General features: G+C 41.2%; 1 protein-coding gene across 1 annotated transcript; it reads left to right on the top strand.

Annotated features, from left to right (window-relative positions):
* The first annotated feature begins 2704 nt into the window (after positions 1-2704).
* LOC143103068 (uncharacterized) lies at positions 2705-17713 on the top strand. Its single transcript, XM_076266855.1, has 6 exons — positions 2705-3231; positions 16204-16341; positions 16476-16589; positions 16697-16843; positions 17070-17168; positions 17249-17713. The coding sequence occupies exons 1-6, from the start codon at positions 2901-2903 to the stop codon at positions 17488-17490; spliced, it is 1071 nt and encodes a 356-aa protein (XP_076122970.1). The 5' UTR covers positions 2705-2900; the 3' UTR covers positions 17491-17713.
* Positions 17714-18138: the final 425 nt, after the last annotated feature.

The following is an 18138-nucleotide window of genomic DNA, read 5'->3' as shown; positions in this document are numbered from 1 at the left end:
GAATCCATGACCCAAGTCTGGTTTCGGTACGAGAAAGCATTGCCAAGATATGAGCTCATTTCCTGTAACTTTAGTACCTCCTAGTGGTCCAAGGTCACCAAATATATTGTGTGTCCTTGGGATGGGGTCCTAAGTCCATATACCAAGTTTTGTTTCGGTACGCGAAAGCATTGCTGATATATGAGCCTACATCCTGTGATTATAGCCCCCCCACAGTGGTAAAAAGACTCCACATTTATTGTGTGTTCTTAGGATGGGAAAACATATAAACACAGTGGGTGCCTTGCAGCTTCGATGCTTGGCCCCCAATAATAGGAAAATGTACAAACACAATGGGTGCCTACACTGCTTGGTCCCGAATAATAGGAAAGCGTAAATATACAATTGGGCTTTGCTACTGGCCCCCAATAAGAAAAGGTAGAAACAGTAATGATGCTTCGCAGCTTCACTGCTTGGCCCCCAAAATGACCGAAATGACCAATCAGCTAACCAGTATGTCCGCCCCTTCCCAAAAGTTCTTCAATGAAAAGTTCCCAGATGGATATGCGGAGCAAATCCATCTGGCGGAGTCAGGTTATATCTGTCCCTGTTCAAGTGCTGAAATTCTGCAATTTCACAAATACATATTATATTTTCAGAGGGGCTAAATATGCAATTTTCAACCATAGAATTTCACAAGTGGGGTGTCATTGGAAAGAGGAGGAAGTGTAGTTATAGAATGTGGTGAAATATCCCTTGCAAAATCCTTCATGGGACATCAGTCGCTGTTCTAGTGCTGAAATTCTGCAATTTCACAAATACATATTATATTTTCAGAGGGGCAAAATATCCCATTTTCCACCATAGAATTTCACAAGTGGGGTGTCATTGGAAAGGGGAGGAAGTGTAGTTTCAGAATGTGGTGAAACATCCCTATAACCTATAGAATTTCACAAGTGGGGTGTCATTGGAAAGGGGAGATAGTGTAGATATAGAATGTGGTGAAACATCCCTTGCAAAATCCTTCATGGGCTATCTGTCACTCGCAGATCGATCAGTCTGGATACTTTCCGTTAAAGAAAATTTGGAGCAGTTCACCAAACGAACGTCCAATCAGCGTTGGCTTTGAGGCGGGTTGAGGTGTGACGCAACGAACAACATGACGGCATCCACAGAGATGAGCATAGCTATCGCGCAAGTTTTATTCAAATTAGAAAGTATTCCTGGGTAAACTGTGAAGCTATGAGTCTCAGCCATGCAGCTGGGAGGAATGAACGACACAGACATCCTCCACGGCTGATTCCAGTTCATAATGGAGGAATATACTATCTTCAGAAGTGTAGGGCCTACCGTGAAAACTTGATGGGAATTGTCGTTGATTAGGTTCATAAATGGTAAGTTAAAACATCTTAACGTTTGTCACGTTACCTAACTTAATTGTATGTTAAATGGCATTAGAAGAATATTTTGTTCATCTAATTGGTTGATTTGGCCCGTCGATAACCAACAAAGGTGGTGATAGACAGATGGTTTATCCAATCAGCTAACCAGTATGTCCGCCCCTTCCCAAAAGTTCTTCAATGAAAAGTTCCCAGATGGATATGCGGAGCAAATCCATCTGGCGGAGTCAGGTTATATCTGTCCCTGTTCAAGTGCTGAAATTCTGCAATTTCACAAATACATATTATATTTTCAGAGGGGCTAAATATGCAATTTTCAACCATAGAATTTCACAAGTGGGGTGTCATTGGAAAGGGGAGAAAGTGTAGTTTCAGAATGTGGTGAAAGATCCCTTGCAAAATCCTTCATGGGATATCTGTCCCTGTTCAAGTGTTGAAATTCTGCAATTTCACAAAATATATACTGTATTTTCAGAGGGGCAAAAAAGGGCATTTTCAACCATAGAATTTCACAAGTGGGGTGTCATTGGAAAGAGGAGAGAGTGTAGTTTCAGAATGTGTTGAAAAGTCCGATGCAAAATGACATGTAGGCCGTAGGGAATACATTTACTGTAGAAAAACTTCAAAATCTGCTACCAACTCTACATCCCCCCCCCCCAGTGTAAAATGAACAAAATTATTTAATAGAAAAAAACATAACACAACATGTATCAAAAGATCCAGCACAGAGTTCCGGTGACGTCACGAACCTGATGGCTGCTTGAGAGAGTTGCTCCCCGTCCTACTATTAAATCCACACACTTTATTAAGTTATTGTCCCCTAAAATTATCAAAGTTGATTCAGAACAGCGCCATGTCTCAAAGTGCACGCCGAGGAAAAGTGAAACCATCCGAGGAAGAACATTCCAAGTACTTCGAAGAGAAAAGTACTGCTGCATCTAAGGAGCTAGCTGTTGCTAACAAACCACCAGTTGAACAGACGCCTGACAGCGATATTAATGTTACTATCATCACTGAACTTCGAAAATTCAGGCAGGAGGTCAATGAATCACTCGAAAAACTCTCGGAAAAAGTGACGAATATAGACCAGACTGTCAGTGGCCTAGTGAGGCGAATTTCTGAGGCAGAGGATAGGATAAGCACATTGGAAGATGGCCACAACCGACACACACAACTGCTTTCGTTTCTTTACATCGGGACAGACAGCTGGAGGCTAGATGTGAGGCGTTGGAGAATGTTCAAAGACGGGATAACCTGCGAATATACGGGATTAAAGAAGGGTCTGAAGAAGGAGATACAGTGAAATGGATCGAAGAGTTTCTCCGTACAACTCTACAGCTGTCGACAGAGTTTGATTTTAGAATAGAACGGGCTCACAGATCCCTATTGCAGAGGCCCACTAACCCAAGTGCAAGCCCCAGGTCGTTCGTGCTGAAGTTTAATAGTTTCAAGACCAAGCAGCTCATACTGCAAAAGGCATGGCAAGAGAAGAACCTAACATACAGAGGGGAGAAAATCACAATGAATCACGACTACTCGCCTACACTGCAGAAAAAGAGAAGAGAATATTCTGGCATTAAGAAACAGCTGAAAGCAAAGCAGATAAAATTCCAAAGCCCTTACCCTGCTATGCTGAAAGTTTTCGTTCAAGAAGATACGCTGGTCTTCCATTCTGCGTGGGAAGCAGCGGAAGGCTTGAAACACCTGGGCATCACGGCTGAGCTGTCAGAAGAGGAACGGCTAGAGAAGGATCTTCATCGTTTGGGATGGACAGCGAGTGGCATGAAAAATCCCCGTGCACAGGTGAACCGCAAAATGTTTCGCGTCATGGAAGGATTCCTCGGCGGGCTTGGTGAGACCATTTCAACAGACTAGTCATAACTGTAGCCGCATTTGAGTTAATTAAGTTAGTTAACATACTTGGCTGTTGATAGGCTATGGACTTTGGGGACTTATGTATAACCCAGCATTTTTTTTGTATACAGTTTTGGATGCGAGAAGGGCTAAAAACGTTTTTGTCAACCTTTTTGAATTTAGACGAGTGCAGTTAATAGACAGGCTATTATTAGCCTACTCCTTGTTGATATTCAGTAGGCTTACAGGTTACTGTTGGCCTACTCCTGCCTGTGTTAAGAGATGGCTTACTCTTTTCCTATTTTTCTTCTTATTTCAATGTGGTTAGTTTTTGCTTTCAACCGGATTATATAGGCAACCAATTATCTGAACTGTGCTGGGATCTATTATAACTTAAACATTATAGTATTTATAACTAAAACATTCTGGATGTTATTATGGTGTGTGGTCAAAGGACGGGGGCATTTGCCCCTCTTGATAGTGGTAAACGCGGGACACTACCCGTTCAGCGGACAACATCTAAGCTGAAGGCCCCGGTAGTGCTTATAGGCGGTGGGCCGAAGCCGCGTATCTGTTCAATTTTGAAAAATGAGAGATGGATTACTTGGTTTTTTACTGTTCAGTAGGATACATTTGTTATAAGCAATATGCCACTTGTTGCCACTGATGTTCGTGGCGCAGAAACTTGAAATATTAGTTTTAATAACTCTTAGTGGTACAGGCGAACGCTGTGGTCGCCAATGTCAATCTACCAATAGCATAGTACAATACTGACATACGAATATTACAAGCCAATCAGATTTGGCTATACGAATCAGCTGTTGGACAACGACACACGAAAATTTTTAGCCACCGACATGGCTATACTACCTGAGTATGGACATCGCCGAAGAGGATTGGTTTTGTGGAGGTAAGTATCTTTAATATATTATATATGTATCTTGCTATATAGCATGTTGATTTCGTAGTCAGCGATGGTCAAATGTGTTTTGTCAATGTAACGGCAATCTTAGTTAATTGCCGTTATATTCTTGTAGAAGCTATAGGCTAATGCTTGTTGCTAGCTTTTGTCGAGCTAAAACTGTCTTTAGGTAGCACTACATTTAATTTGAACAACTCCTTGTACAAAACGGCTATGATAAAGTTAAAATGCAGTTGTTGTTAACACGGAACGAATCATTTTTTCTACAGTACCTGTTAACTTACTTAAAATTGGCAGGCTGTATTGACAAGATAGCTATTTAATTGGCACATGTGCGGTATGTGTGGTAGAACTGTTGACGTAAGTGACAGTCGTTAAGTAAATCTTATGTCAGTGTTGCATGCATGAAAAAAGACATTGCAAAAAATATTGAATTAAAACATTTAATTAACATATGTTTGATAACTAACTAAACATAGCTAATAGCTCAAGAGGGGAACATCATTCAAACAAACAGAGCTAATAGCTCAAGAGGTGAACGTCATCAAGAGAATACCACTCTAGTCAGTGCTTGGCCTGTTCTCACACATTAAGCACTGGCATAGGTCTGTACATGGTAGATCATGCTGTTTGCATGTACATCTGCCCTTAGTACACTGTGTTTTTTGGCATCCACAGTGTACAAGTGCCAGTACAGCCTCTGGAGCTGGTGGCAGTGACATCCACTCCACTTCGTAGCCATCTCCAGCCATTTTCCACCCATGGTTCACTGGAGGTGGAATATCCGGCATACACTCAAGGCTTCGGCGGTGTACTGCAGCCTGATAACTTGCCCGCTGAATATGTTTGTGCAAGCAGTCTTTATTTGGAGGTAAGTCCCTCTCTGAACATTTTCCTGCCTTAAAAAGTTTGGCCCTTGCAACGTTCACTTCTTTACTGTTTTCTTGTTCATACAGGTGACATGTGAAGACCTCCAGTGCTTCACAAAGGTCTGAAGATGGGGTGAAGCTAGCTCCTAGGTCTTGGAACAGACGCAAGTACTCTGGTTTTGAGCATAATTTTTTGTAGGCTTTTGCTTTCCCAACTTTATACAGAGCACTCACAGTATCACATCCAGAAAAGGCATGCAGACCTACAAGGGCATGACATTTGTCCTCACCAAGATGGCTGTGTAGTTTGCTTATATCTGTAATGTGTGTTTCTCTTCCCTTGGTTGTGTGGAAGTACAGATGACCATCTATTTGTGGGCAAAATGCTAGAGCCAGCACAAAAACATCGGTGTCTGGACTCCTAATCACCAGGTCACTGCAGGACTTGGATGCATAAGCGGCGTGCAGCAGAATTCGTGTATCTGCCTCTTCTTGAGTAGTCTCAAGGTCTTTGATTTCAGTTACATCAAGGACAGTGTCATTTAGCTTGATTGCATGACACTTGTGGCCATGTGTCGTGATGATGGTAACATTTTCAATTATATTTTTTGCAGATGTGGTCCAGCGTTGGAAGAAGTACTCAAGCAAGTTGTTTTTGTTTTCCCCACATTGCAGGAATTTTTTCCATTGCTTGGGTGTTCTCTGCTCGTCACCATAGATTTTTATTTTTTGGTAGCCCTGCTCGGCCCGTCTACTTCGCTCAGCATTTTTGATACTTTGGTTGTTATATGTGTCACATACAAAATGGAGCTCTGTTGACTTCATTTCTTTTGCTGAGTGAACTAGTGTCCTCAGTACGTGGTCAGCATATTGCCCAAATGTTGGCAAAGGCTTTAGCTGTTGCACAAGAGCCATAGCATCCCAAATGTAGACTGAGCCATCGGGGCTGTCTTTCACAGTAGCAGGCAGGCTGATCTCCTCCTGCAAGACATGCATCAGCTTGGCTTTATTGGTTTTTGCCAGGGAGCCGTCAGTGTTTGCGAGAGCCTGTGGAAAAGGACCCAAACAGTAAGTGAGCATTTCTTCAATATTAATTTGCCTAACACTGCCCACAATAATTAATCTTGCAAACAAGTTGCGGTGAGTTGTCAGGGTGATTTCTCTTCCTTTGACTTTTGTTGTAGTGCTTTGGCATGAGTCTTTAAATGTTTTAAGTTTTATTTTTTTAATTGGGTCATGGTAAGACCCTTCTTCTGTGCTGATCCGTCTGTCAAAGAATTCTGTGAGTGCCACTTCACCTCTCTGTTTAGCCTGTATTAAGTCTGTGGCAATGTTTTCTGATGCCAGCTGGCCAGAGGAGACTTGATAGAGAGTGTCTCCATCCAGGGATGGGTCAAAAGGATTCACCATGTTCTCAATAGTGCTCAGAATGTTTACAACATCAGTCTGATCTCTCTGCATTCTGCTTTGTTCTAGCTCTGAATTCAGATGTGCCACTGGTCCCTGCCCTGCCATGTTTTTGCACTCCACAGTGATTGCTGCCCTTTCATGCTGGGTCAAGGTCCATCGGTGAACTGCACCCTTATTCAGTGAGAACCCACTGATGCCTCCCTTTGTCTTAGAATCTCGATTGGCTGTCTGTTCAATTACCTGATCGCATGCTGTGCCAGCAAAGCCATGTGTTTGGTGCCTTTGTGCTACAAAGTCACCTGAAGTTAACTGCTGGTGTGCTGCTGGATGTGTGTTTTCCAGATTGTTCATCTCGGCCCAATATGCTGTCAGATAACGGGAATAGTTGACTTTATCACAAGCAAAGAACCAGGGCAGCATGCATTGAACAGTAGACAAATGGAGAGCCCAGTTCCCCTCCCGAGTAGCCCGGATGAAAAGAAGCAGGGTCTCCATCATTTCAATGTACTGGCTCCAGAATGCAAAGGTCAGATTTGAGTGATTTCTTTCCACAAATTCATCATAGCCTTTCAGTAAATACAGGAATGTTTCAGAGCTAAGTGCCTCATTGAACTCCATGGGGAACCGGTCTTGCAGGTCTGTTGCAATTTCCATCGCTGCAGAATTGCCTGTGTATGGCAATGTGTCTAAGTAGGCCTGCCAGCGCAGTCTTTGCAATGCCTCTGTGAAGAGCTTGTGGGCCCGCATGCTCCTGTTGTAATGGTGACCTGTAATCACCCCATCAATAGAGCCTACAGCCACCAGTTCGGACTCAATTAAGATGTCCTGAAGGCCTGCGTCTGCATAGAGCTTCCCAATGCAGGAAAGAAATGCCATGGCCGTATGGAATTCTCCCATCCTTAAAACAAGTCTTTCTGAATATAAGCTTGTCTGCCAACGGATTTCCTGTGCCTTGGCATAGATGGCTTGGTCCATAACCAATACAACTTCTGTTTGTTTTAGGCTGTCAGCAATTGCAATGGAGCGGCTCAGGATCGTGTGAACCGTGTTCAGGTCAGTTGGGCTGGCATCAATCACGGGTAAGTAGGTCACATTTGTAAGAGGTAAGACTGCATCTTCCTTCAACATAATATTAAAACCTGTCCACCCAGGAAGAACTTTACCCTGGGCCTCAGGGACTTTCATTAAAAAGTATGCTGCATCAGTTCTCCGACCAATTGTTTGGCAGGGTTCCTACGCAGTATGGAAAACCTGGAAAAGTATGGAATTTGATTTTAGTAATTTCCAGGTCTGGATAAGTATGGAAAAAAGAAACAAGGGTATGGAGAAATATTTGTGTTTCCAGACTATTGCATTTGCAGTATTAATCACTTCACTCAGGTCATAATGAACCATTCCTACTGTTGTGTAGCTTAACTGTCAGTCCCCATCGTCAAGATACAACTATGATACAACTAAAAATGACCAAGCTAAATGGACGAATATTAAGTGTCATTTTTTAATTCACTTCAGTTGTCCATACCTTTGTTTTCACCGAGTTATCCCAAACCAGAAGTGGCCGCAATGTCGAGAATATGGTCAGAAAAATCTACCGAGAAGTTTGGAAATTTGAGTATGGAAAAAGTATGGAATTTTGAAATGCAAAATGTGTAGGAACCCTGGTTTGGGCACCCCTGTTTTGGTCCTGCTGAAAATCAATCTCCAACCCTGAACTATGAGGACCAGACCGCTTTCCTCTTCTGTAATACAGTAGGTTAAGTGGTGGAGGATTGACTGACCGCTCTCTTGTTCTTTGTCTGGATGTGTTTGGAACAGGTGCTGCATCATTACCCGTGGCTCGCTGAATTGCGATACCATTGGTGTTGTGCGTTGTCCCTTTACCAGACAGGGTCTCTTCCCCGAAATCATTGTTGTCCCAGACCAAAGTCACAGGCACTTCAGCACAGATGGATTCTGAGATGTAAGTTTCTCCTTTCTCCATTTGCAGATTAGCCAGGGCAGTATCATGCTCAAGGACCAGGGAATTGGATGAACAGTGGCCAAGACCATTCAACATTCCAATGAGTTGTGCTGAGCCAGACATATGTCTAACTGCCATGGCAAGTGCACATTGCTTTGGCATGAGCCATCGTGCTTTTGTTGCCAAGGTAATGATGTCCTGACAGGAAGACAATATTTTCCTGCTATCCTCAAAACTGACCCTAACATGCTCGTTTGCTGGTTCTGATGTAATTCCAGATGCCCATGCAATGAAATTGAACAGCTAGTGAGGCACTACCTCAAAGGCCCTCTCCAGGGTGAGGTCACCTGCAGTGGGAGGCCATGGAAGTTTTTCAGACGATTTGGCAGCGTTTTGGAGGATCTCTTTGAGGGTAAGTGCAGCATGATATAAAAGGCGATAATCATCTGTGATCTCTGTGGTGGCATTGTCAGGCTCCTCTCTCTCCATCTCCAGGTTCATATCTCCATCACTATCCTCAGATGAGGATGAAGAGGACATGGCGACATCCTGGAGAATCTCCTCAGGAGATATATTGTCTACATAAACAAGGTATGTTTTGGAGGCTTTGTGGAATTTTAGAAAAGGATGGGACTTATGAAGCCTCTGTTTCAACAGGTGATCCTTATACGCTCCTATGTCTACTCCCTCTGTTTCTTTCACAGTGTCTTTGAAAAGGGTATTGAGCCTTGCCAAGCGAAACACCTCTCGCCTTTTTATAAGCCTCTCCTCAATGACTGTCTCACAAAATGTTTTGTAGCCAATTTCATAGAGCCTGCTCTCTGTATTCTTTGTTTTTAAGTACAGGTACCTAGTGTAATCCCTGAAACAAGTGAAGTGGTAACGTGCTTCGCTGGCAACCAAGTCCCTGTCTCTAATATGAAGGAGGAGAGCCTCATCTTTTCTGCCTTCAGCGGCAAGAACCAGTTTCCCAGCATGCAGTGTTTCACACAACGAAAGTTTCTCCTTTAACCTTTTCTTGCTGTGTTTTTCCTGCTTGTATTTGTTACTTCTGCAGATAATGCACTGCACAGGTAGTAGGTGTGGTGCTCGTTGTGATGTAGAAATACCACTGGTGTGTGACCTTAGAGTCCGAGTTTTTGATGGACCTTCCTCACCATCCTCTAGCTCTGCCTCTACCTCTATCCCTACACATTAAACAGAAGACAACAGATTTAGGTTGTGTAGCCTACTCTCAGCAATAGTGCATTAATTGACAGATACTAGCTGTTGGATCAAATTGTGTGGGCAGTGCTTATGGGAAACTAAAATAGTGTTCCTCATTTTAACTTAATCCACTGCAGAATAAATGTGCGTCCCTGTCATATTAACACAAAGGCTGCAGGCAGGTGTGAATGAAGGTACTGTATTTGTAGTCCTCCCTATCATTCAAATTGAACACAAACTGTTTCCTTAAAATGTCCCCTAATAGACTTGCCACTAATTGTCATTTATTTTCTCATTTACAGGGCAAGTTGAATTCAACATTGAAGTTAACACTACATTCATTTTAATGTTTCATCTTTTGATACCAACCTTTTGTTGCATTTTCTTGCAATAAAGCTTCCTTCTCTCTCCTCTTTTGTGCTCTTTGTATCTTAGTTTTATTAGTGAAATGGCAGTAGCAATCTCTGTGGTAGCCACCGTTGTCTGGTATAGCAGTTGATTCCTGGCTGTTCAAATTAAACCACTGCACTGCCTCTTCTGCAACAACACTCTCTCTACAGGCAAGGTCTTTCCAAAGAAACACTGACTGAATGAATTTGTCCCAACTTATAGCTGTAAATGGGCTTATTGGTCCATCAACTTCCACTACATGCATGCAGCAGTTCATGGCTGCAGGTGATGCAGGTACCATGTGCCCGAAGAGGCTATTTCCTGGCTTTTTCATGACGTGATAGATGTATACAACTCTCATGAAATACAAATTCCAAGATGTATGAAAAACTTTTATTAGTGTTTGCAAAGAAACAGAACAACCATCATACATTATGCTGTAAACGTTACTTCTACACCCATACTCGTTTAAGTTGCATACTCGTTTCATTTTATATCAAGTTGAGTAAAGCGTTCAAAAGCCTAAAAATTATCCAAATAAAAAGGGCAAATATTTCACGTTTCACGTTGGACACGGGGGTTTGTTTACAGTTTTGGGCGGGACAAGCCACACCGGCGTAATTCCAAGAACGCGATTGGATGACAAGGAACAAACGTCATGCATTTAGGACCCAAAATATAGCGGTCTTGTCTATTTGCCTGGAAAATAATGTGGAATAAAGTTATCGATAAAAAAAATATGTTCATTAGCTGTAAGTGGCAACAATTTTTATCTAACGTGAATATACACGTAGAATGTATCCATAAAATCTTGGCGCCTCCACCGTGAAAAAAAGTTCAGAAACACGAAATCGCCCCTCGGCCCACGGCCTATTAGGCTACCGGAAAACTCCTTTCCTTTTGCTACTATTAAGAAATGGTACTCATTGTTGTTGTTATTACTGTTTCTACCTCATCGTTCTATGAGGTATTTGTGTGTTCTGTCATTGGATTTGAACAGATACAGTATGTGCATACAGTCAGCAATACAAAGTTTTATTTTTGGTTTGTTTATTTTTGTTTGTTCTTCTCCCTTCCCCATCCAATCTGCCCCGCTTCAGTCGCTCTCCAACCATTTCCCCGAAGACTCATTGTTGACATTCAGTATCTCACAGGTTTTTGCCCATTTTGATGGAGGTTAAGTTAATTAGTTATAACGTAAACGGCCTTCATAGCCCTGTGAAAAAAAAGAAAATCCTTAACCAATTAAAACAGCTTGGCTGTGGGATAGCATTTTTGCAGGAAACCCATCTATCAGATAAAGAACATGACAAGCTGAGTAGAACATGGGCTGATAAGGTCTATTTCTCCTCTCACATGTCAGGGAGAAAGAGAGGAGTAGCAATATTAATTAAGAGAGGTTTAAATTTCACACATATTTCCCATTATACAGACCCAGAGGGCAGATACATATTGTTAAATGGAACAATTGATGGTATTCGCATATCTTTATGTAATATTTATGCTCCCAATGAAGACGACCCGATATTCATTAAAAACGTATTTGGTCAAGTCCTAGATAAGAGTGATGGGATCCTCATTGCAGGTGGGGATATGAATTGTGTAATGTCTCAACTAAAGGATAAAGCCCCAGTGACAGCATCTACATCGGGCATCAGAATGAGTAAAGCACTGAATCACCACTGTCAAGAAATAGGGTTAGTGGATATTTGGCGATATAAACACCCAAACAGCCGAGACTTCACATTCTACTCTAATAGGCATTCATCATACTCACGCATTGACCTTTTGTTTACTCCTAGAGAAGAGGCGCATAGGATAACAGACTGTAAAGTACTTCCAATCACACTTTCAGATCACTCTCCAGTAGTAGTTCAATGGTGCGTGGGTCAAAGAAAAGGCTCTAAAAACTGGAGGCTTAATACATCCCTCCTCAATGACCCCACATTTGTTCAATTTGTAGAAACAGAGCTGAAAAATTATCTGGAACTTAATATTCATCCAGAAACATCTCCACTGATATTGTGGGATTGTGCGAAGGCATATTTAAGGGGTCGTATTATAGCTTTTTCCAGTGCGAAAAAGAAAGAAAGAGAGTCTGAACGCATAAGATTAGAAAGTAAAATAGAAGTACTTGAACAACAACATAAAACCACACACTCTCAGGACATATTGAAGTCTCTGATGGATACACGTAGGCTACTAGACATTTTGCTTTCTGAAAAGGCCGAGAGGTGTTTGCGATATACCAGGCAAAGATACTACGAACATGGAGCAAGGGCAAGCCGTTTACTTGCATTTCAACTAAGGAAACAACAATCCTCCAGAGTGGTAATGAAAATTAAAACTAATAACCCAAATAAATTCTTGACAGGACCAGAGGAAATCGCAAAAGCCTTTGCCGACTTTTATAAGACTCTTTACACTAACTCAGGAGTCTCCACCTGTGAGAATGAGATAAAGCAATTTTTAGACCATATCAATGTCAAACAATTACCTGGTGAGGCAAAGGAATGGCTGGACTTGCCCATTTCCCCTTCTGAGCTCCAAGAAGTAATTTCACATCTTAAAACTAATAAGACCCCAGGCCCTGACGGCTATGTCAATGAGTTTTATAAAACATTTAAAGAACTATTATCCCCTCTCTTACTAGATGCGTATAACTGTATGTTAAAAACTAAAACACTTGCTCCATCATGGCGAGATGCCACTATAACAGTCATACACAAGGAAGGTAAAGATCCCTCGGATTGTGGCTCATATAGGCCCATTTCCCTCCTTAATGGGGACCTGCGCCTGCTTACAGCTATCTTGTCTCGTAGAATAAATAAATATCTCCCAGAAATAGTAAATCCGGACCAAACAGGGTTTATCCCAGGGCGTTATTCAGGGAACAATGTCCGCAGACTCTTGAACGTTATGACCTGTGCAGCTTCTCATGGTTCAGATGCCATGGTTTTGTCCTTAGACGCAGAAAAAGCGTTTGACCGTGTGTCGTGGAAATATTTATTTCAAACCTTGGTACGATTTGGATTTGGTAACAAGTTTATTTCATGGATTCGCATCCTGTACTCGGGACCTAGGGCTGCAATTAGAGTCAATGGGCACCTATCACAGCCTTTTAATCTTGAAAGAGGTACACGCCAAGGCTGCCCTCTGTCGCCAGCTCTTTTTGCCCTTTGTATTGAGCCATTTGCGCAAATGATTAGAGACAATACAAACATATCCGGAATTAATGCAGGTGAAGAAGAACACAAGATCTCATTATATGCGGACGATGTGCTCCTGTACTTATCAAATCCAGCAAGTTCTATACCTGCTTTAATGGACAATGTCAAAACATTTGGAAACTACTCAGGCTATAAAATAAATGTCAATAAAACTGAGGCAATGGATATCAACAGGCGAATTTCAAAAACAATTAAAGATAATAGTGATTTTCATTGGCCAAGCGAAGGTATTAAATACCTTGGCATTGTAATAACACCTACGCTGGATAAATTATACAGTGCTAATTATGACAAAATAATTAATAAAATTACACAGGATTTAGCCCGCTGGTCTTCTCTTCCCTTGTCCCTGCTGGGACGAATAGAATCTATCCGTATGAATGTTCTTCCAAGGTTACTGTACCCATTTCAGATGCTTCCCATTCCCATACCTAAACCAGTATTCTGTATGTTGGACCGTTTGATATCCCGCTTTATATGGCAGGGTAAGAGGCCCAGGATACGACTTAAAACCCTGCAGCTTCCTAAACCTGATGGGGGACTTGCTTTACCATGCCTAAAATTATATTTTTGGGCTGCGCAACTAAAGCCCATGGTTGCTTGGATTATTAACGACACCTCAACCAGGTGGTTAGACATATGTCACAATGTGAGTATACACTTCAACAGATATCTTTCTCCAACATATCATTGAAATCCAGTAGAATAAATTTGTGGACAAAAAACACTGCCTTAATCTGGAGAGAAATACAGAAAAAATATAGCCTACCAAGCTCCATATCCTCTTTATCTACAATAAAAGCCACTCCCAATTTTACCCCACTACAGTTAGATGCAGGGTTCAAACACTGGGCTAGATATGGACTTATTTACATCCACCAATTAGTTCAGTCCAATAACATAAAGTCATTTTCCCAGATTGCAGAGGAGTTTGGGCTTCCAAACACTGATTTCTTCAGGTTCCTTCAAATCAGACAGTTCCTTAATAAACACGAAGAGGTTAAGAATATTCGCTCACCATCTGCAATAGAACAATATTTCATCAAGGTTCAACTAGGTGAATATAGTAGGAAAATTATTTCCTGTCTTTATAATTGTCTCCAGAGTATGGAACCACACAATACCTTGTATATCAAATCAAAATGGGAGACGGAGCTTGGGCAAGATATCTCCCTGGAATCTTGGGTTAACATCTGTTCTGAAGCGCACAGAGTAACTTCCTCCAATAGCTGGAGAGAATTCAAGTGGAAAATGGTAGCAAGATACTTTAAAACTCCTCACATAACAGGGAAATATAGTTCCTCAGCGACAAGTTGCTGCTGGAGGAATTGTGGAGAAACTGACTCAAACTTTGTCCACACCTTCTGGTCCTGTGGGAAGCTTAAGAAATACTGGGATGATATCTACACAACATTGGTTGATATCCTTAATATAGAGATCCCCAAGGATCCGTTGGTTGCTTTGTTGGGAGTCACCCCTGATGGTTTTGAACGAAGAGATGATATATACCTTCTGCAGATCCTTCTTGCTGCAGCCATTAAGGGTATCACTGTAAATTGGCTGAAGCCCATTGTTCCTACACTTCAGTGGTGGAAAGAGCGAGTGTGGGAGCTCTATAGAATGGAGGACATAACCCATAAACTGAGGCTCCAGGGGGACAAACTTCTTAAGAGATGGACCCCTGTCTTATTAACAATATTTTGAAAGAAGAGAGCGATCACCCCCCCCCCTCTTTTTTTATTATATATATATATATATATTTTTTTTTTTTTTTTTTTTAAATATATGTGCATGTATATGTGTATGTAGGTGCGTGTATGTATGCATGTGTGTAATGTGTATGTGTATATATGTATGATATGTTTATTTCTATATGTATTCTTCCTTTTATTTATTTATTTTGTTTATTTTATTTAATTACTGTATTGGATTTATGCTGACTATCTTGATAAATAAAAAATAAGTAAAAAAAAAAAAAAAAAGATCCAGCACAGAAAATAAAGAAAAAACTACATAATCTGCCACCCTCTACATAACCCCCCCCCCCCCCCCCCTCTAAATTACCAAATTATTTAATAGAACACAAAAGGCAACATTTCTCAAAACATTCGGCAGTGGAGTCAACAGAAAAAAGATATACAGGCTTTTGAACGTCTGTGAACAATGCCTGTTCATCTGCAACAGGCACATGCCTGTGTTATCGCGGATTTGCGATCAACACTGGCCCTTTGTGGACAAGGTAGAAAATTGCATTATTTAAGGTGGAACGGAAACTTAACTCCCCCGCGATCTGAAAGTGGTCTTCCCCCGCGGAAACGAAAGTGCTGCTAACTTCAGGCTCGTCTTACGGAGTGTAATCGTAGGTAATGTCATGTATGAAAACTAGTATTGTTAGGCAATACTACAAGTGCAAGTCCAGGGCAGCTGAGGTGTGGCAATGACATCATCGCAAGCAGGATGTGCGGTTTCGCTGTCTAAACGAATTCAAACGGGCTACGGTTTCAGATTTCTCCACTCTGGGACCAGGTTTCAGAAAGGTGCGGTTTCGGGCAGTGCGTTTACAGGATTCGTTTGGACGCTCGCCCAAGACGAAGCAAAACCTCTGCGTTTAACCTAAAAAGCATCTCCGTGTGGACGGGCCCTATGACATAATTATTGTGTATAATTATGTCATATTCAAAACATTTGTAGAGATATTTGAAACGAACCTGTTCTCTTCCAGTTTAACAACTTTAATTATTTTATAGCCTGCTTAATTTGTTTCTCTTAAATAAAGGTTGTGCACTTGTATCCATGTCTCTGTTCTCCTCATTTTGACGCAATTAACACTGCAAACCTGTTTTTGGGGTAATGCCTAAGGCGTAGTTGTTAAAATAAAGGGCTCAGTGAAAAGCCAGGTCACACATGCAAATATTAACAGTTTTTTTAATGTTTCACTGTGTGACATTCATCTGACATTCAACTTTAAGTTTCTGTTTCCCAGAAAATGGTCTTGATGGTCACACCTTCTCCCACCATGACTATAAAGAGGTTCCGAACCCAAGGTGCAGCCTCTGCATCACTTTAATCAAAATGAAATTCAGCATCACCCTTGTTCTTTTGAGTGTGCTCTTCTCTGAAGGTAATTGTCTAATTTAATTGCCTTTTATTTATGCAGAATATTTCTGTAGCTTCTTGTCTAGCATAATGACCTAGTTTAAAGTTTTACATCCCGAGGACAAAATTTGATTTCTCCTTTGCTCTGTATGTCTCCAGTGGCTGCACTCACTTGTTATCAGTGCCATCCTGATACTTTACAGAACTGCACCAATGCAACTGAAACCTGTAGTACAGGATCATGTGCCAGCATTACTCTGAACACATATATAGGTAAGACAAAGCCATTTAATGTTGTTGTGCGTTGCCTTGTCTGATGCATTGGCTCTACGGTCATCATCACATCACTTCCACCTCATAGTTTTCCTTTTTCTTGATAGGTGGTATAAAATATAAAGAATTAAATTACAAGAACTGTTTACGAGCAGATCAGTGCATCTCTGGGTCAGTGAACTTTGGAGATACAAAGTTAACAATAAGCACTGAATGCTGTAAAAGGGACCGGTGCAATTCTCAGAATACTCCAGGTACATTCAGTATTTAATATCTCTTGGAATGTCAGCAGTAGCCTCTTTTGTTCACAATGGTTGCCAATCCATATATATAACTTTATTATATATATATATATATATATACAGTGTATACACACACACACACACACACACACACATACTGTATATATCTTGTCTGATATAATTAAACTGAAGTGTATATTTAAATGAATGAAATTGTATTTAAATCTAACTATGTTAGAGTTAAATACAAATACGACTCCCAATGGGAAGAAGTGTTTAACCGCTGTAGGAGAGGTGTCCTGTGTTGGAAATGAGGACCGTTGTGTTATCGCAACATGTGAGTTTCTTTCATCAATCTTAGTTTTATTTCAATTCTCTTTTTCAACCATTTTAACATGTACCAACCATATGTTGCAGTTATGGTGGGCGGGATGACACCCTCTAAGAAAGGATGTGCCTCCAGCAGTATGTGTGCAGTAGACATGTTGGTTCAGCTAGGCTTGTTTGCTGCTGTGCCGACCTGCTATGAGGGAACCAACAGTGAAGGTGTCAACAACGAAGGTGTCAACAGTGAAGGTGTCATGAATGTGACAACAGTGTCAAGAATGAGTTTCCTGTTCCTGCTGGGGTCTCTCGTCTCTGTTCTGCTCTTCCACTGAATGGTGTGCTACTCAGAGTCTTTCTCGGATCACACAACTCACCTGCCCTGTCCCAAAAATGGGAGGCCATTTATTAATGTGTGCTCATGGCATGCAGGCTTGGATGTTGGGGTTGATTTTTTTTTTTGAGATTGTACAGTCTTTGATAAATATTTAAAAATATATAATGTGAAAAGGGTTTCAGAATGTGATGGAAAAATAAATTCATGATATTTTGATTGTATGTTTGTTTTTATATGACTAAGGCACAATAAAAAAACATCTTTATATTTAGATCTCATTAAATAGCATTGGTTAAAAAAAAGGCTGGACGCAGTAGGCCCATTGGTAACACTTAATTGACAGTATTGACATAAGAGTGACATGACACTGTCATGAACACATGACACTGCATGACACATGAACCCTAATCCTAACCATAAATTGTTATGACAAAAACCGAATGAACTAAATAACAGAAGCATTATGTCATATATGTTTACGACTTGTTTATGACTGTCGTTCATGACAGTGTCATGTCACTCTTATGTCAGTACTGTCAAGTAAAGTGTAACCGGGGCCCGTTTATATATATTAGGCGTGTTCGACTTGAGGCAGATCTGTGCAGATCTGACTTGATGTGATGCATGCTGGGTTGAACACAATGCA

This window comes from Alosa pseudoharengus, unplaced genomic scaffold (genome assembly GCF_046254945.1).
Source record: "Alosa pseudoharengus isolate Yale_2024_CS ecotype anadromous, Long Island Sound unplaced genomic scaffold, YU_APseudo_1.1 YU_APseudo_1.1_scf_4, whole genome shotgun sequence".
In the NCBI taxonomy this organism is placed as follows: Eukaryota; Metazoa; Chordata; class Actinopteri; order Clupeiformes; family Clupeidae; genus Alosa; species Alosa pseudoharengus.
This window is presented reverse-complemented; position numbering and strand designations above follow the sequence as displayed.